Source organism: Cavia porcellus, unplaced genomic scaffold (genome assembly GCF_034190915.1).
Source record: "Cavia porcellus strain 051 isolate PalLab524CR breed Dunkin Hartley unplaced genomic scaffold, mCavPor4.1 scaffold_6, whole genome shotgun sequence".
In the NCBI taxonomy this organism is placed as follows: domain Eukaryota; kingdom Metazoa; phylum Chordata; class Mammalia; order Rodentia; family Caviidae; genus Cavia; species Cavia porcellus.
In genome coordinates this window covers 52,269,508-52,295,735 of record NW_026947489.1, presented here as the reverse complement: position 1 = coordinate 52,295,735, position 26,228 = coordinate 52,269,508, and the positions used below count along the sequence as shown (strand labels likewise).

Genomic DNA, 26,228 nt, shown 5'->3' with positions numbered 1-26,228 from the left:
GGCAACATTTTTCTAGTCCTTTCTCCATCTGTTTTTCCCCTTTGCTTTGTCTTTTTGCCTCTTTCCTCTCCTTTTCTTGTCTTGTTCTTTTCTTTCTCTCTTTCTCGCTTTCCTTTGCCATTTTGGTGGATTCTAAGACCTGGACTAGAATGAACTGAATCCCCCTGGACCATTGGTTTGAAACAGGCATGGGAGGATCCTGGAGGCACAAGGGGACCTGGTGTTCTTCCCTAAGACACTGTCAGTCTTTGCTGCCTGTTGTCCTCACCAGTCCCATCTCTCTTGCATTTCCTACCTCTCTGTGGTAGGAAATTTTCTCACTGTGCTGATTATGGGTCTGAATCTGCACAAAGACCTCTCCTGGGATCTTCTTATTGTCTAGGTTGAGTTTCATTGCTTTGGCAGCTCTTTCATAAATACTGTGTTTTGCTTAGTTTTATCTAGGGTAGAATTTCCACATTTCGTTTTGCATTCAATTGTTTGGGGTAGAGAGACAAAGAATTCTGTCTACGATATTAAAAGAAGAGTTTTGCTTTCGTTAAACTTCCAGTGAATGTGAACCAGCTAACAAAAATATTCTGCAGATTGGCACTTGGGATTTAACTGCTTGGTTTTTTCCATCCTTTTATTGTCTGGTAATTTTTCTTCTGGTTTTTTTCTTAACTTGAGAACCAGATTTCACTCTCTGTGGTCTGGTATCCTAGATGGACTGGCCATGAAAAGTATGGCATTATTGTACTGTGAGAACTGTTTGATTGGGGGGCACATCTTATTGCATTTATTGAATAAAAATTGTAGGGATCAATATTTCCATCTCACTTTATTTCTCTGGGCTATGTTGTACTTCTTTGTGCATTTATGAATTTGTATATTTTATGAATTATTAATACCAGCTTGAATGTATCTTTTAAAAGTTTTACCTGCCTGCCATTTCTTCTGGAGACATTGATTTGCTTGTATTATTGAATTCTTCTAAGTATTAGCAACTTATTGTATATTTTTATAAGTTCTGTGGCTCAAAACTGTGATTAAAGAGAAGTGCATTGAATAGGGTAGAAAATAGCTATTTTTCTTTCAAAGGTCTACTGCCAAATAAATAGGGAATAAAAATGAAGAAATAAAAAACAAACAAACCACTCTGCCTCTCAGAGAAAATGAGTGAGAACATGTGCTGACATTCGGTACTTTTAATTGCTTCAAATTTATGAATACAACAATGAAAAATTCTGTGTATAATGAAATACTTAGTTTGGTCCATCATGGATGCAAGCTGCTTGCTCTCCATTCATCATGGTTACAAACAGCAGTGATATTTCTTTATCATGAGCCACGTAAAATTTTACAGCTACTGAAATTATGTTTGAGTCCTGATTTAACTATCATCTAACAGCAGATCTCAGCACTGTCTTTCTTGCTTTTTACTTTTACACTGACTTTGATTTCATTTACCTTCATGAAGTAAAGTGACTTTCAGTGAGGTTTGTTGCTTGAGATAGGATTAGCATAAATTGAAGGCATCCTTAATCTTCGCATCATTTACTGTATCACGCACTGAAGGTTGGTTAAATTATAATCATGCATCCCTTAGATTTCATAATAAACAAAACCTGTAAAGTCAAAAACGCTTTGGACTATAGAACAGAGAAAATCTAGCTTAACATTATGTCCTTTTTTTAAAGAAAAAAAATGAAGATTACATTATTCTGTATATTTGAATTAAAATTTGTTTTGAAACCTGGAAACCTGTTAAATAGCTGTTCAGCCTCCTCCTGGGAGTGACAGTAGTTCTGCCCCCAGTCAGTGCTTTTGTTGGGATTGTTTGTTTATTTGCCCAGGGTTACCTGCAGTAATGTGCTTAGTCTATCCTAGTTTCAGCTAATCTAACTAGTTTTTTGCTGTTTCTTGTTATTTCTGGGCTCCTTCCTAGAATGGTTTCATTTCTTTTTCTCACACAGCTAATTGATACTTTTAAAATAATCATCAAAATAACATTTCTTTTAATTAGTATTTGTGGCTTCTATTTTTGTGGTTCCCTTTCTTCTGTGACCAAGCAGAATTTACTTTTAAATTTCTGCATGCCCCCCTGGAACTCTTTTTTTTTTAAAAGTAAATTTTAATTTGCACATTCAAGGCATATAACATGATATTATAGTGTGTATCTGTAGAATAAAAGCTTGTTATAGTGAAGCAAATTAATATGTTGGCTTATATAGTTACTTGTTTTTGCATTTTTTTTGAAGAAATAACAGTGAAAATCTACTAACTTCATGTGAACCCCAAATACTATACAATTTGATTATGTTTGCTGTAGTCCTCACGTTAGATCTCTATAGAGTTGTTCCCATGGAGCTTTGCATGAACTCCACATTAGGAATCACTATGTGGTTTTATTACACATTTCATACTATAAAGGCCATGGCTGCTTCATAAAATATAAAATGATTTAAATACATTTTTAAAATCTTCTTGTCTCCATATTTTAGAAAAGTAAAAGCCTGAGGAAAAATTAATATTTATCCTATTCTTTGTTCTTTAAAGTATTTTAAATTCAATTTATAAGACATATTTTATACATTCAGCAATTTCCTTTGAGTCTGCATTATGTATGTTTGAAAGTAAATGCATAGGATTTGAAGCACTTGGAGATATTTTTCCTTATCAGTCCTTTGCTAAGAAAGGCTGCACAGGTGGAGGGATATCCTTTTGATGTACACGAGCACAAAAATGTATTTTATAGCCAAATTTATTTTGTGGTTTAGGCAAGAATTTTAATCCCAATCCTTACAGGAAAATACCTAATGAGCTCATTGTCCCACAGGGCCTTTTGTACATTCCTGAGTTAGATAAAAAGTATTTTCTTTTTAATCTGGAGTGGCTCAGTGCTTTCAGAGGCATTTAGGATTTGACATGTTTCAGTTCAGTTCAACAAGTGCTTTGAGAGTGTTGCAGATGTGTGCAGAGTACCACAGCAGCCTCCGAGGAGAGGCTAGAGCCGGTGAGGGGAGAAGGGACAGCTACTCCATATTTCCCAGTATATTTAAACAGTTGGAAAATGGCAGTGGAAAGTATAAATAGTCATTGATGGAGTGGAAAGAACATTACACATTTTTTAAAGTTACCAATTTATGGTCTCCAGCTCCCAGATCCAGCCCTGATTAGCTGGGCCTCCTGCACAGCAAGTACAGTGCTAGGGAGGCAGGCTCGGAAGAGCACTGCTGAGTAAAGGGACCTGCCTTCCTGTCCTGGTGTCCACTGTGTGTGTGGACGGAGGCTTGCAGCACAGCTTGTTTTCTGCAGTGCTTTGTGGTCAGCAGTACACGCTGCCTTCTCTTGGTGAGACTCCCCAGCACCTTCTCATGCTTCACATGAATCCCTAGCGCTGCAGAGGGGGGATTTCCAGTTACTCCAGCCATGGAGCCCTGTTCTGACCGGTGACGCTGGCTTTTCCCAGGCAATGGCTGCTGCTTTCTGAAACCTGCTCTGAACTGATTTTCTGTTTAAATTTCTGCATGCTACTTCCTATTAGGCCCTGATAGATATAGATCACAAACTTTTCCCCAGAGTGCTAATGTCAATAAAAGTTAGTTTGATATTGAAAGAATATCCTAGGATCTCTTTATCCTTTTTTTCTTTTTTCTTTTCTCCCCAGTCGGACGTGAACCTAAAAAGCAGCACAGCACAGGAATACTCCTGCTACCAAGGGAATAGGCAGGAAGCAAACTGATTTCAAACCTCTTTACAGACTTTTACATTCATCATGTATTTTTATCCACACTGTGATTTTTATTCACCAGCTCTTCTTTGAAAGCTTGTGTTTAAATCTTTTGATTTTCCCGCCAGCTGGATTACATTCCTACTGTGTACTTCTGCTTCTATGCTTTCTGGTAGTCCTCTGGTACTTTGTTATTTTGTGTATCCATAAATATCTGCCACATCTCATTATTTATCACCATCACTTTAGTCTTGTTCCTACACTGGGAGGGGAAATGATCAGACAAAGGCTGTTACTTTCCGTGTGAGCTGTCTGTGGTGAGATCTGGGGGTGACTCTGTCACCAACATGGGAGATGATTTGAGCTGCCCAGTGGGTTTCAGAGGATGGTCACTGAACTCTCATCTCCAGTGGCAAAGAGTAAGTAGTGAAATCCTAAATAAATAAGAGATCTGAGTAGAAATGCCATGGGATCTTGATAAAAGAGGACCCAAATACCACAACTATCTAAAACATAGCTTGTATGAGTATTCCATGAGTCTAAAATTGAAGGTGAAACAAAAATAATTGAAGATGAGTTTGTTTATGTGCATCTGGAATATATATGAAGGCACTTGAACCAGGGCATCTATAGATTAATTCACCTGAGTTTGGTGGCTAGGTCTGACGGTCTTCCTTTTAAAATGTAATGTTCAGCCAGGCATGGTGGTTCACATCCTCCCGGCTTTAGAGAGGCTGAGGATCTATATGAGTTCAAGGCCAGCCTGAACTGCATGATTCCCTGTCTCAGAAAATATAAATAATTAAAAATAAAATAAAATGTAACATTCAGAGAACAGTAGGGAGAAATTATCGGCTTTCCAGCCAGCTGTTCTGGAACTCTGGCAGCCTTCTGGGGATTAAGCGTCCTGCATTTTGAGTACTGGTACTCAGTTGGGCGAGATTATACCTAGAAAGGTACCTTGGTCATTCTCACATATGTTTGATTGTCGCATATTTGAAATGCTAGTGACATGTAAGGGTTGTGGGTCAGGAGCACTGCTAAATATCCTGAAATGTTCCACACAGCCACCTATAACAAATGTAAACTGTGCCCAAGTCAAGAAAGTCTGCATTATAGCAACAAAATTTTCTCTTTTTCTTTTTATTGTTGTGAAATACTTTTTTTCTATGAAAAATGAAACAAAATTCATAACAAAGTAATTAATATACTGTGTGTCATAATCTTAAAATGGCCACAATATTACTCAAGTGAAAGTTATATATAAAAAGAGCTTCTTACAAAGAAGAAATAAACAAAAGCACAAAATTTTCTCTTCAGTGAACTGAGAGTAAATAGTATAAATGAAGCAACTTATTATATAGATTAAAATAGCTTTGAAACAATAGAATAGATAAATCTGGGAATTATTTGAACTTCTCCATACTTGCCCTTATGCATCTTCTATTTTGATACATACATTTTAGGGGGGATTTTATTATATAAGAGAAGCTATGGGTTATTGAAACTCGTGGGTCTCACTTATTTCACATAACATTGTGTTCTCAAGTTTCACGCATTTGCCTGCAAATGTATGAAGCTCTTTCTTATCACGGTACTATGTGCCATGGTACATAAATACCACATTTTCCTTTCCATTGTCTGTTGATAGACATACTATGTATGCTGTTTTCAAGATTCAGCTGTTACGAATTATGCTGCTGTCAGCATGGGTGTGCATGTAACCCTGTAATGTGCTGACTTTCACTCTTAGCAAGATACCTAGAAGGGGAAAGGTTGAGTGAAGTGGAATTTCTAGTTTGAGTTTTCTGAGGAATCTCTCCACTGATTTCCATCATGGTTGTACGAGGTAAGATATCTTATACATTTGTTATTCACTGTAAATTTAGTTTGTTTGTTTGCTACCCATTCCTAAAGAATAACCAATTTTTACTAATGATCAAGAATCCATGAAAGCCACCTGGGCACGGTAGCTCACACCTACTCTGAAGGCTGAGGCAGGAAGATCACAAGGCACAGACTGAAGTCAGCCTGGACAATTAGACCCTGTCTCCCTCAAAATAACATTAAAAAAAAAGAAAGAGGATGTAGCTCAGTGGTATAATGTGTGCTTAGCATGCCTAGGTTCAATCCTCAGTATAGTACTATTTAAAAAAAAATGTCAGCAATCTTCATTGTACCTAGGAATCCACATTTGAACAGTTGTATATCAGCTTCATTAAAAAACTTTTATTTTTCTGTGCTACTTACTAGTTTTTATGCATTATAAGCCTTACCATGTTTTAGAAAAACTTCTCTGTACCACATTAGGATGAAAGTTTGATGTTTTTCTATTTCCTTCACATTTCTTTGTAATGAAGTATTTCGTTTCACATTTCCCTTGGTTATAAAGAGGTATCTGATCGTTGACTTTGTAAATAAGATCAAGGACAGATAAATGTCAAACTGTAACTTTACCTTTTGTTAGGGGAGGATGAGATGGAAGATGGCACAAGAAAGGATAAGAGAAATTACACAGCAGTATTTACCAAAAGATAATAAACATTTCCATTACATGGCTGCAATCAGATCACTAGGGTTAGCTTAGCACTAAACATGTAGACACTCAATATAAATATCACTTGATTTTTATTTGAAATAAGGATAATTCTGTGCTGCTGGCTTGATTTAAATTTAGAGAGTATTTGACTCATTATTTGTGCAATAGTACAAATAATGTGAGCTTTCTTAATAATTGCACATGAATATACTATAAATAAAACCTTCAATCTAAAACTCTGAAGTAGTTCTCTAAACAGCAGTTAATTTCATTGGCATTCCGCTATTCCTCCAAGCACAGTAAATTATTATATCTCTTGAGGAGAGCATATATATTTCCAAGAAATGCCTTGAATAAAAGTTTTCCACATGAAATAAAGTCTTGAAAGGCTTACTAATTCACCTCTGTTAATCATGTCCATGAACTAACTTATTTGAAACATAATCAGGTCTTCACTAGTTACCATATATACCAATAATAGACAAACCATTTTCTCATAAGGGCTTGCTCTGACATAGACTCACACATTCAAAGCATTTCAAGTAGAGGTTAATATTTGCATAAGTTAGAACTTCTTTTTGTTTCAAGCGACACAGAGTCCATGTCAAACTGAGTCCAGAAAGAGTTATTAGCTCATATAATTGAAAAGGCTGGTGCGTGACTTTAGCTCTGGCAACAGAAACTCAACCACGAATTCTCTCCTCTTCACTGTCACGGTCAGTATGGTAGCCCCTCATAGATCCAAGCTTTCACTGTCCAAGTTGTGCGACAGAAGGGGAAACCTGTGAATCTCTAAGTCTCACTGTATTCCATGCATATCTGCTGACTGCCTCTAGCAGTCTAGCAAGACATTAGAATTACATGATTGAGCCATATGCTAAACCTGGATTTCATTGTGTTTATTGCCAATTAGGGGCTGAAAGTGCAAAAGAGGAGTTTCCCGGAAGAAAATTAACTTATGCACAAAATCAATTTTTGTACAAATCTGTCCCTCTTCCAGTTGTATCACTATAACCAACTTATTAGACTTATAAAAATGTAAATACAAAACATACCTTCTTTAATTATGCATATGTATGTATACACCTTATGGCCATCTTATAGATGTTTTTCCCTTAACTTTTATAAATGCTCAATATATTTGGTACCTTCTACTTATGAAGCTTTCCAAGGAAAAGCCCATAACTTATTTATGAGTTTTATAGTTTCAGCTCTTAGTAAGGTCTTTAAATAACAAAACTCTCCTAGTCATCCTGTTATTGATGAAGTATTAGGAAAATACCAACTATAAACATTCAGATGTTCCTAAGGATATTTCATGAAATGAAAACTTCCATTAATCCTCAAATGAAATATATTTTCTGTTAGTTTTTGTGAGTTTTTGACATGGTCAAAATATAGCTGTAGATAACATATATATTTACAAGCAATACATAGTTCTTTTTAAAAATTATTTTCTATTTTTGGTACCGGGGATCAAATTCACGACCTCGTGCTTGCCAGGCAGGTGCTTATGCTGCTGAGCTAAATCCCTAGCAATATATACTTCTTAAAGAATACATTGTTTTAGAGCTTGATTTAATTATGGAACATAACTTTGCATCTGCATTGTCTCCAGTGATGAAAATAGATTAAAAACATATATTTTAAACACAAAAATAGCTTAAAGACTTACTAAGACCTGAAACTATAAAACTCAGAAAACAACTTGTAATCCCAGCCCTCAGGAGGCTGAGGCGTGAGCATCACTGTTGAGTTCAAGGCCAGCCTAAACTACATAGCAAAAGCTTGTCTAAATAAAATAAAATAAACCAAACCAAACCAAAGCAAACCAAAAGGACCAAAAAAACTAATAAAACATTGGGAAAGAACTTTCTTATATTGGTCCTGGCAGTGGTTTTACAGATACCACCCAGATGCAAAGGCAATGAAAATAAATAGGACTATGCGAAGTTGAAAAGCTTGTGCGTAGCAAAGGGAATATTGGAGTGTTAAGGCAACCGATGGGATGGGAAGAACATGGGTAAGCCATAAGCTGATGAAGGTTTAATTATTAAAATATATAGACAGTTTTTGACTCTGCTTTGCTTAGTCACATTTGTTTTTATTCTCTTCAAAAAAGTAATAAGAACCATGAGAGTAATAAAACCCTAAAAGTCTTATTGTTACTGTAAAAAAGAGAGGAAAGTAAGGTGGATGAAGGGATATAACTGCAGGTATGTTCGAAAGTGTAGGACAGAAAACCATATAACTGAGCTCTTGTTGGATCATTGAACGGAACTGTCTCCAATTTCACTGTATGAATGTTCACTTTATATGCTTTAATTTACTGATATGGACAACTGTTTCTGGGAAGATAATGTGTAGCCTGTTAACTGGTGATTCGTACTGTATATATTTTTTTCTAGAAATACTGTATTATTTGTACCCTTTTACTGCATTGTTTTTTTTTTATGTCCTTTTTTCTTCTTCTTCTTCTCTCTTTAAATAAAAAAAAGTGAGGGAAAGAAAGTGCTCTAAAGGATACAATTGCAAGTGTGTTTAGGTGTGTTAAATAGATGACCATATTAATGTTTTTGATTGGATCATTGAACACAACTGTTTGCAGTCTCACTGTTTGAATGTCCACTTTGTATGCTTTAATCCTGTGACTTGAACAACTATCTCTAAGATGATAATGTGTAATCTATTAAATGGGGATTTCTTACTGTTTTTTTTTTTTTTTGTAGTTCTGTATTATTTGTACCCTTATACTGTTTTGCTTTGTTTTGTTTTTTTCTCTTTTTCCTTTTAAATAAAATAAAATAAAAAATATATATATGTAGACAGTTTCTACAACTTAGCTACAAAAAACCAATAATCCAATTTCAAAACTGATGGACATTTTATATTGTGTAAATGTGAGACATACACATAGTAGTTTGATGTTCCTATCATGAATGGTGACTGCAGATAAGCAGTTTAACACATTCATCATTTCAGATGGTTAGGTCTCCTTTAGTGAGAGAACCTAAAGTTCGTTTTCCTCAAAAGTGAGTAAGGAACTCAAAAGGAAATCAAAGAAACATTCCTCCGAAAAAGACATGATACCTGCTGACCGGGACATGAAAAGATACTCAATGCCACTAGTCATGAAAGAATTGAGAATCAAAACTACTGTAAGATATCATATGTCTCTTTTTAAAACATGTATGTGTATGTGTGTGTGTGTGTGTGTGTGTATGCATATCTATAGCTATCAAGAATCTGAAGAGAATAAAATCCTTGTACATTGGGGTGAGAATGGTAGAGTTGCTATGTCAAACATTATAAAAGTTCCTCAAAACATTAAAAACAGAACTAGCATCTGATCCTGTAATCTCACTTGCAGATGTTTCTCCAGAAGTATTGAATTCAGGATCATGAGAAGGTAGTAGCATTCCTATGTTCACTGCGGTATTGTACACCATAATCAAGAAGTGCAAACAACCTAAATGTCAATCAGCCTATGAATGAAGGAAATAGTAGATATATATGTATGTTTATACATCTATATATGAAGAATGTAATTTTGTCTTAAAGAAGTAAGGAGATCCTGTAACTTGTGACAATGTGGGTGAACCCAGAGAGTATTTTGCCTCGTGAAATAAATTAGTCCAAGAAATACAGATACTTCATTATGCCATCTGTATAACATTTCTTAAATAGTCACACTCAGAAGTAGAGAGTTGAATGGTGGTTTTCTGGACTATGATAGAACAAGAAATTACTGTCCAGTGGGTATAAAGGTTCAATTCTTTCATAAGTTTCAGAGATCTTTGCTACTGTGCAACATAGTGGCTCTAGTGAGAAATGCTGGATTATGTGGTTGATCTCTTAGGGAGTGTAGTTTTGGTCTTGTGTTATTACCACAATAAAGTTTAAAAGTAAGTTCAGGTGATCTATCATATAACATCATGACTGTAGCTAACGGTGATATACTGTGTTCTTAAAAGGAGCAAAGGTTGGATGTTAGGTGTTTTTTTACTTACCAGAATAGCGATGTAAAATAATGCTTATGTTAATTAGCTAGATTTGACCATTTCACAGTAAAAACATATATATTTATAAAGATGACATACATGGTAAATGCATACAATTTGATTGTGAATTAAACAATCTAAAAAATAAAGAAATAAAGGGTAGAAGATTGAGCCTTCTACTGACCATTGTGTAGACGTGTTGTATTCACATTTTAAAACAAGATCACTGGTCCTCATTAATGTGTAATTGTTAGTGCACTGTTCCTGTGGCTCATAAGGAGGGATATTGTAATTTTCCTAAAGTTGTCCTAACAAATGTTGGTGCTTGAAGTGGCTAAAGAATTTGTAGAGCAGGACCCTACAAATATTTTTCGTAGGTATGATAGAGAATCTTAGCTTGATTATTAAGACATTAGATTTTTTTCAAAGACCTAAGGATTCCTTAACTCTTTGCAGTAGTAGAGGAGTGGGACTCCTGAAGTGTTAGAATACACAGTATTTGAATAACTGGAGTTACTTCGCTCTCTGGGGCTTCAGTACACATCTTCTCAGCCAGCTCGAGCACCTTCCATGTCCTCTTTGTTACCTGCAGAGGACTTTGGCTTATCCTGACGAAATATTTTATTCCTGCCCCAAAACGGTGTTGAATATTGTTCTTGTTAACTTAAGTACATGTCTATTTTAGTTATTTTAATTTTAAAATTAAAGTTATATTCCTTGTAAAATATTTTTAGAGTGATGAAATGTCTTTTCCAGCTGAGCATCAGCACATACCTTAATCCTGGAGCATCTGTGCATACCTTAATCCTAGAGCTCTAGAGCCTCAGGCTCCTTAAAACATGAGACCATTTATTTCTTATGTTATCTGTGTTGCCTTTATTTAATATTTGAAATTTTTTGTCATTTTGGAGGATGTACATAATAATTTTGATATTTGCCTTAGCATGCTTGGGAGTTGCTGTATAGGTTTTTGATTTTAATCCTCAGCTGTTTATCAGTGTGATGCAAAATAACTCTTTAATCATTGAAATTACACTGCATTTAAAAAATCTACAAAAACTTTGCAATGTTAGCCTATGAAAATTTTACAATGAAAGATAATTTATGTTTGGGATGGTTTAAATGGTGATAAAGTGAATATATGTTTGAGGCAAATTCATTATGATTTACCAAAAATATTACATTGTAGCGGGCCCTTTATTCTGATGTCTTCAGTTGGTCAGGGTCATTAGCAATGATATTTATCTGTTTTGCAAACTGCTATCTGTGAAGATAGACCAGCTTTATTACTGTATGCTTGAGAGACGCTTTTTTTCCAAGTCAGTTTTATTTGTATGTACGAAAATACTTGAAACTGATTGGTGAAAACATTTTTATTTAAAATGGGTAAAAAATAAAATGGATATAATACATTTTTGGTGATAATTTTTTAATGAGAAGATACAGGCTAAAACTTGTTTTTATCTTCACATGGGTTGAATCCCTCCTCTATATAATTGGACAAAACCCCTAAGTTCCATAATGCTAATTTTAACTCTCTCTGCCATTTACAGCAGAATAAATATAGTTAAGTTCAGTTCCTTTCATCTAGGTGGTTCTCTTTCCCTAAACTCCTAAAACTATCAATTTAAATGAAGAGGATAGAAACAAGGACACCACACTTTTTTAACTGCAAAAGTTTACAGGCCTCTTAGTGAAACTGATTTTAGTAATAAGAATGCTTATTTGTCCATTGGAATTTATGTCTCCTTTCCTGTTTTCTCATGGTATTTTGATGCCTTTATTCCAGCAGTGATCATAGCACTATATATTGCCTATATTTGCTTCTCTTTTCAGTTTTTCCACTATAATGTGACCCTAGAGAGCTGGGTCTACTTGTTATTTATCTTTCTGTGTCAGTTAGAGCTGGACACATAATAGCTATAAAAGTTATTTATTTAATGCAATGGTGGGGACCAAACTCAGAGCCTTATGCTTTCTACTACTGAGCTCCACTCCCAGCCCTCAATAGATAAAACTGTTTAATTCAGTCCTTGGTAAATAATGTCCTTAAAAAAAAATTGACGAGTCATTCTGTTCATCTTCAGCGTCTAAAATTTATTTCTTAGATTTTTATATTACTTCAGTGAGTCAGTTTTTACATAAAAAAGATTCTGTATACTTGTTAATTTTCTTTATTGAATTGTTTAATATACTCCGAGGATAATTACTGATAGTTTACCATCTGTTTCTATTAATCAGTCTTTTCAGTCTCCCTAATCAGTTGTTGTATGCTACATTTTATATGTAAAATAATCTCTCCCTTGATAGCAAATGTGCAGAATATTCTGTGATCGTTTACAAGTTATGTTTGTGGCATAATTTTGACCTAGAAATCACTTCTTATGAAGTACTATAAGTGGTCAGATGAGACATACTTGTTAGCTGGTTTTGTAAAAATTCTTGGTTTGCACTGTCTTTGAAACTTAGGCCCTCCACTCTGAATAACAGACTTTTTATGTTTTATTTTCATTCTAATATAATTGGAAAATTAGTGTTTTTTAAATGCTCACTTTGGTCCAGTATTTCATTAGTACTATTGTTTATACCTCAAAATTTGGACATAAATATTGTAAGTATCCTTAAATGTAAAGCTAAGTTTGTAAAAGGTAAGATATTTTTATAGTTTTATAATATGAAGAAGTTGCTCAACAAAAATGTAGCTTTTTCCAAAGCTTTGAGTGATCCTGGAATTTGTTCATTTTTGTGATCTTGTTTTATGCTCATTTTTGATTGAAACAACTCTGTGGGGCACGTGCAAGACTAGTTTATTAAATGTAAGGAACTCCCTAAATATTCTATTATCTCAGCTATCCTGTACCCACTCCTGCTCAAGAAGAATAATAAAATTTGACATGAAGCTAGTTTGATAGTTTTGAAAATAATAAAAACTTTAAAACATCAGCAACAGATTATTAGAAAAGTCTTTTGGATAGAAAATAGAGATAGAACTTTTAAAAGAATGAATAAGACTAAACTTTTCAAATAAGTGGCCAGGTGTCCTTGAAGAAAAACTATAAGGAGTTTTAAGGAAATTATCCAAATGTACAGAGAGAAGCAATGAAAGAAATTAAACAGCTTAAGAAATGTTAAATTCAGAGAGACTGTCTAGAATTGTATGTAGTGGAGTGTCTAGAAATATATAGAATGGAAGATAGGACATAAGTGAATTAAAACAAGAAAAATTATCCAGAACTAAAGAAAGACAGATCATCAGATGTAGGGAGCACAGTTAACTTCAAATAAGATAACATAGGAATGAATTTTAAAACACCAAAGACAAAGCAAAGATTTTAAAAATAGCCATGGAGAGAGGACAAGTAAGAGCATAAGAACAGAGTGACAGCAGCTTTTTGGAAGTCAGAAACTAATATACTAATATAGTTTCATGTACAGCCAAGGTACCTACAACATTGTACTCCGTGAATCAGTGGTTCAAAGGTGGAAACGGATACCTCTCAGCCATCCAGAAGTACTTCTTCTGCAGAGAAATTCCCCAAGTGCTTTAAACTGGCATAGTGGATACAGGTGTGTGGTTCCAGCAGATGGTTAGGGTCTCCTAATTAGAAGTGGGACAGTTTCACTCTTTTGCAAATACTTTCTTAAATATCTCACCCTAGCGTGTGAAACATTTGGGTAAACTTTGCACTGTGGAAGCTGTCAATTTTTCCCATTGGTTCATTATTAGCATCTATAATTTTAGCCTTTGCAGGACAAAACAAGTGTCACTGACCTTTTATTGAGCTACTTTAGTAGCTTGAACTAGAATTTTATATTTAAGTTAACCAAGGAATGCACAATTTCCCAATTTCAGTTACACATATCATTAATTTTAATTTCAAAAAAAGGCAGTTTCTTACTTTGTCAATCAGTTCTTGAATTGAATTTTAATCATCAAATCCTTTAATCAATCAAGGGCTCCAGTCTTTTTCGTACTGGTTGGAAGACTTTTCATGTGGAGACCTTATCACGTTATCTTAATGACTTCGGCCAACTACCTTTGGGTTTGGTGATTTGTAGTTTTTACTCTGAGGTGTTGCTAAGATTCTGTGTATTTCTGTGGAAAAGAAAATGAGAGAAGTAGCACAGCAACAAAATGTGGCATATCTGGAATTGAGAAATCTTCAAGGAGTCATTCAATCCCAGAGCAACAGCAGGAGAGAGACAAAAGCCTGGGTAGAGAGAACAGGCTTTGCTTGATTATTTTAGCATTTCTCAAGTTTCAAGTTTGCATGACCTTCACAACTTTTATATTAGTCATGTATTGTCTAGATTATGTATTTATAAATAATCATAATCATAATTTATGTTTACTAATGTTTATTAGTATGTTTTCAGTATGTAATTACTATTAACTACAGGTGATGACACATGTACCTAACACATCTTAGTTCTTTTTATTTCTCTTCTTCCAAACCTCCACTCCATTTCTTGGTTCCTTCCTATTTGCAAATAAAAATGAAATTCCATAATATGTGACAAAACAAAGTACTTTAAAAATCCATTAAAAATGCAGTAGCTGTACTCTATATCCTGTGTCTCCTCTTATAAAGAAGGAGAAACCAGTGTCAAGAAATATTGCAAACATGCACGTACATACATTCTCCTCATGTACTGAATCGGAGGGATTGAGGAGGATGCACGAAGGAAATAAGTGGAATCTGTAGGTGATTCTGAGTTCCTTGTCTTTTGCTATGTGACGTGAATTTGGTTCCAGCAGTGTCACAGATAAATGTGAAATGATCCAGGTAGGTTAGAGGGAGTGCATGTGTTTTTCTGAGTCTTTGCTATTTAGTGTTCATTATTTGAAAGATGCTGCTCCTTATTCTCTATATTGAAATAGTTTTTATTTGTTTTATTTCAAGCTCTTTTAAGGGCCTGTGCTGATGGAGGTGCCAACCGCTTATATGATATCACTGAAGAAGAGAGAGAAAGGTATGCTTTCTTTTAGCAGCGCCCTTACACTACTAACTTCTGCTTATCTTTGTTTTATTTTCTACTGAGTAAATGGGCAATAGTAATTTCTCTCAGTGTCTTTTACAGAAATATCTCAGTGAGAGGGAGTTGTTTAACTGTGTTGTACTATTTCTTTAAATGGAATCTGTTAGGCCCATCCATTCTTTTTTTTACAAAACCCTACTACCTCAAAGCCTCATTAAATAGCATTATCAACTATCAATATGTGTGAGGATTTTGAACGCTGGCTAAAATAAAACTTCATCTAGTAATTCTAGTTTTATTCAATCCCCTTAAATGAATACAAGCCGATCTCATATAAAAGAAATATATTCTATTATAGATAATGTGAGATTTTATGTTGATGTGGGACAGGGCAGAGAATAAGTTACTCTAACTTAATAGCTTCTGAATTATGCTCATGTATGTATTTAAAGATAACGTAGTTTATTTCTTGATTTACTGACTGTACTGTCTGCTATCATTGATCTGCATGGTGTGCTATTTTTAGCTGAGAGAATGTTTAATGGAAACAGATTTTAAATCTAGCACATTGCAAACATGTGCGTAGTCCAGCTCCTTGGGAAATCTAAGAATTTATGGTGCACATATAAGTAGACCAGCTATGAAATGTTGTTCAAAATCTGTCATGTGTTATTAAATATATTGAAAGGCTGATAGTTTGAGAAGTCATCTACTTGCAGCAAAAAGCAGAATAAAAATATTATGACGTAGCATACCCTAGGCGTGTATTAAATATACGTATTTTGAAATGATATTTTTTTTTTTCTTTATGGCATTGGAATGCTTACCTTCAAATCTCTCTTATGAGAGCTGACTTCTGAAAGCAGCTGACTGCTTAGGAGGAGAACGGCATGTTTCCCTTGCCATCAGATGTGCTGATGCAGATGTCTGGGTGCCAGACACTTTATCAAAAAATACTGTAAGGGCGACAGCCTTTGATACAATTTAAATTCTTAACACTTTTTGCTTCTTTGTTTCGTAACTTTGTAAATTCACATGACAATATTCTCTAAGACCTGATATGGACAATGCATAAAAAAAATCTTTAAAAGTATTGTAAAATGTGCTGGTCTGCTCAGGCAGGTACATAATGTTCAAGAAGCGCAGATTGTGCGTTGGATGTTATTTATTCCCCATCTCTCTCCTGATTGCTAGTGAACAGTGGAGTGCTGAGGCCTTGTTCCCTGATGGTAGGTGTAGATTGTCAATATAATGATAGCCAGAACTGTAAAAGGATATTAACCCAGTATTTTCCTACTGCTTGATCATAAGAATAATCTGAAATGTTTGTGTAAAAATAGACTTTTATATTCATTATTTTTATTGGATTGGACCAGACAGTAATGGGGGAGATAACAGGAAACACTTCTATTCACATTTGCATGGAAAATAGATTACCACACTGAGGGAAAGCACCATTATCATTGCCATTACCAATTTCAGAATGATTATGTTTATATTTCTCAACATATTTATAAGTAATTGTATAGAAGTCTTCCAAGAAGATTAAGGCAATTTATCTAACAACCGTTTGTCCATATATGAAGATGTTCAATAAAACAGTGCACTTTGCATTGATTTTCTTCTTCTAATGATGTGTTTGCAATGATCCATATTCTGATGCCTTGGTGCATAGCAGGCCTGGATAAGGGTAGAGTCTTTAATAGGGAGATGTGTGAATCTGACTGCTTCAAGTGGGAATTAAATCTTTAAAATACATCTCATTATATCCAAACCCTAACCACTTAAACTAATTGGATACAAGTGACCAAACATAATTCCTCTTAATCATATTTTTAACAGAAGTCCTTCACAATAAAAGCAGAAAGATACTTGTGTGTATGTTAAAGAGGCAGTGTATAGTTTCAGGACTGTTCCTTGCCTAGTCTGACTTATTTAGCATCCATATATGCAGTAGAAAGCTATGTAGTTATGCACCAAGGCATGCATTTTTAAAGAGTTAACTCCATGTAAGGACAAAATGAAATATTTATGCATGTGGAATGGAAGGAAGAAGACTGGTACAGATAGGAGCCCCCAGATAGGCTGATAGGGGGAGAGTCTAGGGAGTCATTAGTAAGACTGTTTTTTCCTATACTTAGGCTGAAGAAGGACAAGGCAGGTGATACTGTGCCTTTCCCCACTCTGCCTGTGGATGCCACTGGACATTCACGGTTAGGCCTGTCCCTCTTGGAGCTAAGACCTGGAAGAACCTGAGTGGGACCAAGATGTGTTTCAGACTCTGGCCTCACCTGCTAGCTGCCTGTACTCCTTCTCAGTCCCAGCAGGAAAGGGAAATTGGAAATGTAGCAGGTCATAAGAGATGGAACCCACTGTGAGTGTGGGATGGCCAAGGGCTGTTGGTTACAGGAAGAGCACCCCACACAGCACTGGGGCTGAGGGCCAGGCAGAGGAGACTGAAGGGAAGGTGTCTGAGGCCTGTGCTGGGAGAGTCTTCCCAAGCATGGAGTATTCACCTGGCTTAGTTGCCACTGAGAAGCCTCGTGAAGACAGGGAGGTACTGCAGGTGACTGTTACCAGTTAGTACAAATGTAGCACCTACTTATTCTGAAGCCAACAATCCAAGAATAGGCTCTAGAAATGTGTAGTAGAGTTTGAAAAGGAGATGAGATGGGCTTATATTTCATTACTCACTTTGCACATAATCAATCAGTGGCCTAAATGCATCAAAGTTAACTAATATTTTTACAGACCCAAATTCTTGGTTTACGCATAATAGATGAGTTTCAGCCCATTGCAGGGGTTACTTTGTTTTAGTGTTGGAATCACTCTATCTTTGGCCAGTGTGAACTTCTTTAAGTTAGATCCATTTCCCTTTTCAGAAGTCAGACAATGAAAAAAACATGGAGTAACATGCAATCAAGTGTGTGCCTTGTGGGTGTTTATTGTGAGGGAATTTTTTCAGACTTAAATACCCCTTCTTAGCTCCCATTCCAAACTAGAGAAAGAACGCTTCCCTAATTGCAGAAAATCACTTGTATTCACTTCCAGACAATTTCTTATGCTGCTGCAACAACTTTCTGATGTGCATCCCTCTAATCTTATTTTCTGTGCATTTCATGCAAAATAAATGACACAGTATGCATACTTTTTGTTTCTTGTTTCTGTTGTTTAACATAATGTGTTTGACATTGATTTATGTATCCTTAATCCTTTTTCACTGTCCAGTAATATTCTATTGTGTGGATATACCACAGTTATTTTATTCATTTACCTGATGGACTTTTTGAGTTATTTCTAGCTTTTGGTTGTTTTTAATAATTCCATTTTAAATATTTTTGTGCAAGTATTTCTGTCAACATGTGTTTTATCATCCATTCATTGCAAACAATGAAGCTTCTAGTTCATAGGGCAAATGTATGTTTAACTTTCTAAAAGTTAACAATTTTTTCAAGATGCTGGCTCCACTTTCATTTCTGGCAACTGTGTCCCCATTGCTTAATATGCTAATTCATGTTGATTCTCTTTCACCTTTTTTCATTCTATCTATTTATTGTCTGTGAATGAAATCTCATGATCTCAGTGTTCGTTTCCTGAGTGATAATAGGTTGGCCTTCTTTTTGTGTACTTCTTAACTATCTGAATGCCCTGATTTGTGACTTGTCCTTTTGTTCATGATAATAACATTCTTCTTGCTAATATTATTAATAAGAAATGAGTCAGGGCCTAAAATCCAATCCAGTAGTGATTGCTTTAAAACCATTCAGACACTATCTTTATTTAAATATCTTTTTAAAATTTAGTAACATCACTTAAAATTAGGTCTACCCTCCCCCTCTTTGTAAGCGTTTTAGTAAATTATTGTACAATGTTGTGTAGCAGATCTCTAGAGTTTATTCTTCTTGCTTAATTAATATATTATAAAATAGTATATCCACTGATAGAGAATGCCCAGTCTCTCACTTATTTCTGTGCCAGAAACCACCATTGTACAATTTGACTGCATCATTTTGGCTGTCATAGATATTTTGTTTATATGGACTCATGCAGTGCTGTGTTTCTGTATCTGTCTTAGTTCACTTAGTATAGTGTCTCCAAGGCCGCATGAGCTTTCATAAATACTCACATGTCTTTTTACAGTTTGGAAAGCTACCTGCTTTCGTCTATCACATTTTGTTTTAGTTAAAAGCCCTAAATATTTTTTTTCTAACTGTGAAAACAATAAATAACAGTTGAGTATGTATTAGTGAGGAGGAAGAAACAAAACAGAAAAACTATGTATATTTGTATATTTGTTATTTGTCTGTAAGAAGCAAAGCACCTCATTAAACCTCTTTTTTGATGCTGTCCTTTGGGACAATAGAAAAAAAATGACTGCTTTATCTGTAGTTACTTATTCAAGCTCCACTTTGCTTAGAAAAGTGTGTGGGAATATTACATAACATGTTTATTAATAAATGTCCATGGTTAGTCATTCCTTCTCTTCTCCTAAAGATTTTGAATGATTTTGGCAGATGACCCTCAGTTTTCAGTAGTTTACCTGTGCTCCGAGGGTGGCTAGGTCTGACATGGTATATGTTTAGTTTGTACACCAAGCTGGGGTAGATTGAAATCCAGTGAAAAAATACAGAGTCGGCATTGGCAGGGACACTCCAATCCTCGCTTTGGTGCTGGACTTGAAAATGGAGATGAGAGATTTTAGATGTCGGTCCTAACCTTCTTCCCCACTCCTAATTTCCTGTTTTCCTATCAGTGCCTGGAGGCCGTGAGGGTGAACTTTGGAACAATGTGGAGTATTGGGATGGGGTGGTGGGGAGTGGGGTTAGTGCCCTTTTTGCTACAGTGCCAGCTTGCTGCTGACCAGAGTCACATGTGTACACTCTGAGCCTGTGTGATTAAAAAGGCTTCCCCTGCCTTCTCCCAGTGTGTGAAACCCAACATTGGCCATGCTCAGGGACGGGAAAGCTGATACCCTGCCTCACTGACTGGAATAGCCACAAGTCACAGACATGAAATACCAACCCACAAGGGAAGCAGGTGACACTGGACACTTTCTATTCTATAGTGATTTTTTGCATTCAGTAGGGAAAGAATACAATATCCACTTTAAAAAGAATATCGAGAGGCTGTTGTTTATGTGTATGTCCTGTACACAATAATGATTATAGGAAGGTTAAATTCCTGCTCACTCTCACCCCCAATTCTCTTTCACCATCTCAGATCTACTGTATATCTATCTATTTCTGTATTGTCTGCAGCATCTCTTAAAAATAGTTTTAGCTACAGAGCTGGGCATAGTGGCTGGCTTATTGCTGTAATCTAAGCACTCAGGAGGCTGAGGCAAGAGGATTTCTGTGAGTTCAAGGCCAGCCTGAACTACATAATGAGCACAAAGAAATCTTGTACTACATGATGAGACTCTCTTTTTAAAAATGTTTAAACTCTAGTTACTTATTGACTGGAGTCTGAAAAGTAGTTAACTGTGGCATTTAATCATTAAAGAATATTTTAAAACAATATTTAAAAACAAACGTATGCAAAAGTACATAAATCCTAATGATACGGCTCAGTGAATTTTTACAGTGTGGTATACACCTTTAAAAACAATGGTGAGATTAATAAATATAATATTAAAACAACTGTGGAAATCTTTGTGTTCCCTGTGATTGCCATCTCCCCCTAAAAGTGACACCTTACTATTTTTTCCTAATATCAAATTTTATAAAACTGGGTCATCATGTGGTGAAATTTGAGTGTGGGTGGGAAATTTATAGGTCTCTGAATCTATAAAAGGATTCAGTGGCATATGCTTAGATTAGTATAGAATAATCATGATTATCATAATCTATAGTTGTGATAATTAGTGCAGTCAATGGAATCCAGAATAGAAGAGCCATGTAGATACAAGCAAGAGTCATGAAATTAGGAACTCAGAGTAGTCTGAAAACAGGCAAGAATGTTTATTTTGATGTATTTTATTTTAAAAAATAATGCCTTTAAACATGACAAACATTTGCATATCCTAATCCAGTGATGGCAAACCTTTTAGAGCTTTCAATGGTAGCAAATGCCCAGCTGTGGCATGCGTGCTATAGGCTTGTCACTACAAACCTAATCTATTAAAAAATTAAGATAAACTGACCAGGAAATAAAAAAAAAATACCACAACGAAACTAGCTTTGGAATGAGATAAAATCTGTAGAATAATCAAAACAGAATTGCAGTGTTAGAGAACATTCTGAAGATCCTAATGGTGTTGGAACATTAGGAGCCCAGAGCGTAGGGTGTTGCTATGCTTCTGTGTTTGTTCCTGTGTGGTCATCAGTGGTGAGGGAGTGAGATTTTACTTTTCCTAGCAGATAAAATCTAAACTCATTATCTTGAGATTCAGGGTTATCTTTTTGGGCCTGTCCAGTTTTTCCCCTGTTGTCTTCTAGTTAGCCAAAACTGCTCCCTGTTCTAGACATGTCACACTGTTTATCCTCTCATTCTTTGTCCTTTCTCATGATTGACCTTGTACACTGGGTGCTGGTCATCATCCATTCTGATTACCTGGCCAGCCTGACCCAATAGTGCTTATAAACTCTACCTGGTCCTGATTTGAAGATGGTTTTAATGTCATGCATGCATTTCTTGCAGGGATACTCTATGCCTCCTTGCTCAGCTAGCATTCTAAGAGTTCCTTGAGGTCATCTCTCTCCTCCTGACCTGATGTGGCTTGACATCTCTTGCACTGAAATAATACTCTTAAATCAAAATGTTACATTCATATTCCACCTTGATTTAAAGCTGTAAAGACTTATATCCTTTACTTGATTATAAATTTCGAGTAATCTATTGCCCTTTGACTTTGCATAATACTTTGTAATTATTTACTTTCTCATTTTAGCTTGTGATTTAACTATGTGTGGCTATATCTTATATCCTTGACTAAGTGGTGAACTCGTAGAAGGAAGCAATCATAATTAATCATCTTTATATGTCTCTTAATATCTAGTACACTAATGAGCATCTGAGAATTTATAGAAATAATGATTTTTCATTGATATGTTAGCAGAGATGTCATTAAAGATAAGCTTTATTTCAACCAGGGATTTCTAAGTTATATATCAGCTATTGGAAGTATTTTGATAATAAACTTTGGATAATTATGCACCTTGTTACTATGTATAAACCAGAAATATTTTATATTTTAAAAGATAATTATTTTTGCCTAAAATGCCTTATAATTTATGCTCCACTTATTTCAGAGTATTCCTATATTACAGTGCATTTTAATGCCTGTCTGAATGAGCCTTTTATTTTGAAATTAAAGTCATTGTCTTTGACTTCACTGATATTTTGAGAATAGCACATACTAGGAACAACATGTAGTATGAACGCTAAAAGTGAGAGATTTACTTTTTGTAGTTTATGGCTTCACAGGACTTAGTGTTTCCGAGACTCATTAGCAGAATGATTTTAGGAAATAGTTACAACACAATTTTGTAAATTGCAAATAGTTGCAGTACAGTTTTGGAATTGTAGTGCATAGAATATTTTAAGTGTGCAAAAGACTGTTTTTAAATGTTACAGGATAACTGGTGGATATAGAGGCCTGAAGGGGAATTTTCCAGATTATTTTTATATAAATATTGATTTACGTTAACTCTGATGTTTAGGAATTTCTTTTCTGTTTGAAAATATGAACATGCCAAAAAAGTCCCTGCATTTCTACAAATAAGCATTCAATTAAGCATGCACTTAAAGTGATGGGGTAAGATGCATTTAAAAAGCAAAGCAATTGCTGATCTCTTATTCTTCTTATCCTATTAATTTTCTAAGAGTTAAGATTTCAGACTTTCAGCAACACATAGCCATGCAACTTTTTCGTTAGTGGATCATAACATTTTCAGAGTGATCAAATGAGAATAAAGGATGCTTATTGTAACTATACCTGTAGAATTACTATACCTCACTTCATCGAAGTTCAGTAACTAATGTGTGAAACTACATCTTAAAAATCAGATTCTAAAGTTTGTATCAGTATTATTAACCCAGGTGTCTGGTAACAAGCTTCTGAGATACCTTGAAGGAATCAGTGGCCTGTCATGAGTAACTGAACAGTTTTGTTCTCAGTTCTGATTAGAAAGTTAGTACTGAGTTAAGTTGGGGTTCAAAAGTCTGTGTAACTGAATTCCTATGTATGACACTTGTAGCAAGTAATTTAACTTCTTTAGTTTGTAGTTTCTTTATCTGTCACATTTTAGGAAGACATTACTATATTCAGAGAAATCTTGATGAGGAAATTTTTATGGTTTTTTATGGTTATATCAGCTATTAGAAGTATCTTGAAATATTTTGGAGTATTCAGAGAAATCTTGATGTAGAAATTTACGGCTTTGGTTAATTTTAAAAGATTTGGTAAAGCCAGGAGGATGCAGGGTGGCCCTTGGTTCTATGGAGTGATGAAATTTTAAGTCCTTGAATGTGCACCTGAATATATTTTCAGATAACCTTGTAAATATCTGTATCACAGTTACTATTATGTCTAATGTGATAATTGTACTACCTTTAGAAAATTGTTGCAAGCATTTTTTACATCATGGCTGGAATAAAGGAATGTAATAACTAGCTATTCTTTTTTTTTTCTTTTATTGAAAAGGAAAAAGAGAAAAACAAAACAAAACAAAGCGGTGTAAGGATACAAGTAATACAGAACTACAAAAAAAAAAAAAAAACAGGAAGAAATCACCAGTTAATAGATTACATATTATCATCTTAGAGATAGTTGCTCAAGTCACAGTATCAAAGCATACAAAGTAGACATTCAAACAGTGAGACTGCAAACTGTTGTGTTCAATGATTCAACCAAAAACATTAACATTAATATGGTCAGCTATTTAACACCCCTAAACACACTTGCTGTTGTATCCTTTAGAGCACTTTTTTTCCCTCCCTTTTTTACAACAAAATTTACACATTTTGGGTTATATTACTCCTTATTTCTTATTACTTTTTTTTGGGAGAGAATAAAGTCAAATATGGCAAAACAAAGCTGTCAGTCAAAACCAAGGATAGACATAGTACATGATGTAAGAACAGAGTACAAGGTTATCAACAATGGTTACCATAATGTCTCTTGTTTCCTTAAAAAGAATTGTCTATCTCATTAGGTATTATAAAGTTGAACAAAACAGTAGAGAACAAGACCAATAAAACTTAAGCATTGTAAACATTACAGGACTTCCAAAGGAGACAATAGTCAAACCAGAATGGGCATCTTAGTGAACCTTATTGCCTTCAAAGTAGTTGCCTATACCCTCAAACTTGATACTATCATACAGAATGGAACAGAGTCTAATTAGTCAAAACAAGATCGTGGGAGTATTACAGGACTTCAAAACAAGTTAATAGGAAATCAAAAAAGTTAATATTATATATCCTGCTAATTTTTTAAATATTTCCCCTTAATTAAAAAAACATAAAAAAATAACTAAGTAATTTTTTAATGAATAAGGGAGAGATTGAGATAAAAGAGGACATAGCAATATAACAATACAGGTCAAAGCATGACTGTTTCAGCAACCTAGTGCTTCACCACCAAATAACCCGACTTACTAGTAGTTACCATAGTGTCTGTCTTTTTCCTTGAAATATTTGAATAAAACTTCATATACTATAGCTTCAAATATTTCCATATCAAGAAGCCCAGAATAAAGCCTTTCCAATTAAAGTGAAAACTTTATAAGGCTTCAAGGCCACCTAATGGGGAATCATGATTACCACATATTTTTATATATTTGAATCATTACTTACATTAGGGAAACTATTCGGTATTCATAAATGCGAGATTGATTTATTTCACTTATGAGTATGGTCTCAAGCTGCGCCCATTTATTGATAAATATCTCAATGTGATCCTTCTTTATAGCTGAATAATACTCCATTGTATAGAAATACCACAACTTTTTTATCCATTCCTCAGTTGATGGACACTTGGGTTGTTTCCAAGATCTGGCGATTACAAATTGTGCTGCTATAAACATAGGTGCACATATATCACTGTGGTATGATGCTTTCAGTTCTTCTGGGAATATGCCTAGAAGTAGAATAGCTGGAATAAATGGGACTTCCAATCCCAGCTTTTGAGAAATCTCCAGACTGACCTCCACAAAGGCTGCACCAGTCTACACTCCCACCAACAGTGTAGGAGAGTTCCTTTTTCACCACAGCCTCTCCAGCATTTGTTGTTGTTGGTTTTCTTGATCCTGGACATTCTTTCAGGAGTGAGATGGTATCTCAGTGTGGTTTTAATTTGCATTTCTCTAATGACCAATGATGATGAACATTTTTTCATGTATTTATTTGCCATTTGCATTTCTTCATCTGATAATTGCGTATTCATCTCAGATGCCCATTTTTGGATTGGATCTTTGAATTTTGGAGGTCTGAGTTTTTTTAATTCTTTATATGTTTTAGACAAGAGTCCCTTGTCTGAGAGAGAGTTCACTAAAATCTTTTCCCAGTTTGTGGGTTTTCTTTTCACTATGCTGGAGATTTCTTTTGACATGCAGAAACTTTTTAATAAGAAGTGGTCCCAGTTACTGATTCTGGGAAGTATTTCCCGTGCGGTTTGAGTCCTGTTCATGAATTCTCTACCTACTCCTATGTCTTCAAGGTTTCTACCCAATTTGTCTTCCAATAGATTTAGTGTTTCTGTTTTAATATTCAGATCTTTGACCCATTTAGATTTTAATTTAGTACATGGTGGTAGACATGGGTCTAGATTTAGTTTTCAGCAAATGGAGAGCCAGTTTTTCCAGCACCATTTATTAAAGAGACTGTCGTTCTACCAGTGAACCTGCTTGGCTCCTTTATCAAAGATAAGGTGGTTGAGTGTGTTTGTAGTTGTGGTTGTATCTTCTAATCTATTCCATTGATCTTCAGCTCTGTTTTGATGCCAATACCATGTTGACTTTACTACCATTGCTTTGTAGTATAACTTCAAGTCAGG

The 26,228-nt window shown here is 35.0% G+C and overlaps 1 protein-coding gene across 8 annotated transcripts in view; it reads left to right on the top strand.

The window, feature by feature from the left end:
• Tpk1 (thiamin pyrophosphokinase 1) overlaps positions 1 to 26,228 on the top strand; it is a 344,321-nt gene that overhangs the window by 97,479 nt on the left and 220,614 nt on the right. For all 8 annotated transcript variants that reach the window (XM_063250665.1, XM_013158945.3, XM_063250660.1 and 5 more), the window contains one exon: positions 15,157 to 15,226. In XM_063250665.1, coding sequence (XP_063106735.1) covers positions 15,157 to 15,226 — 70 coding nt within the window. The remainder of the gene's footprint in view (positions 1 to 15,156; positions 15,227 to 26,228) is intronic.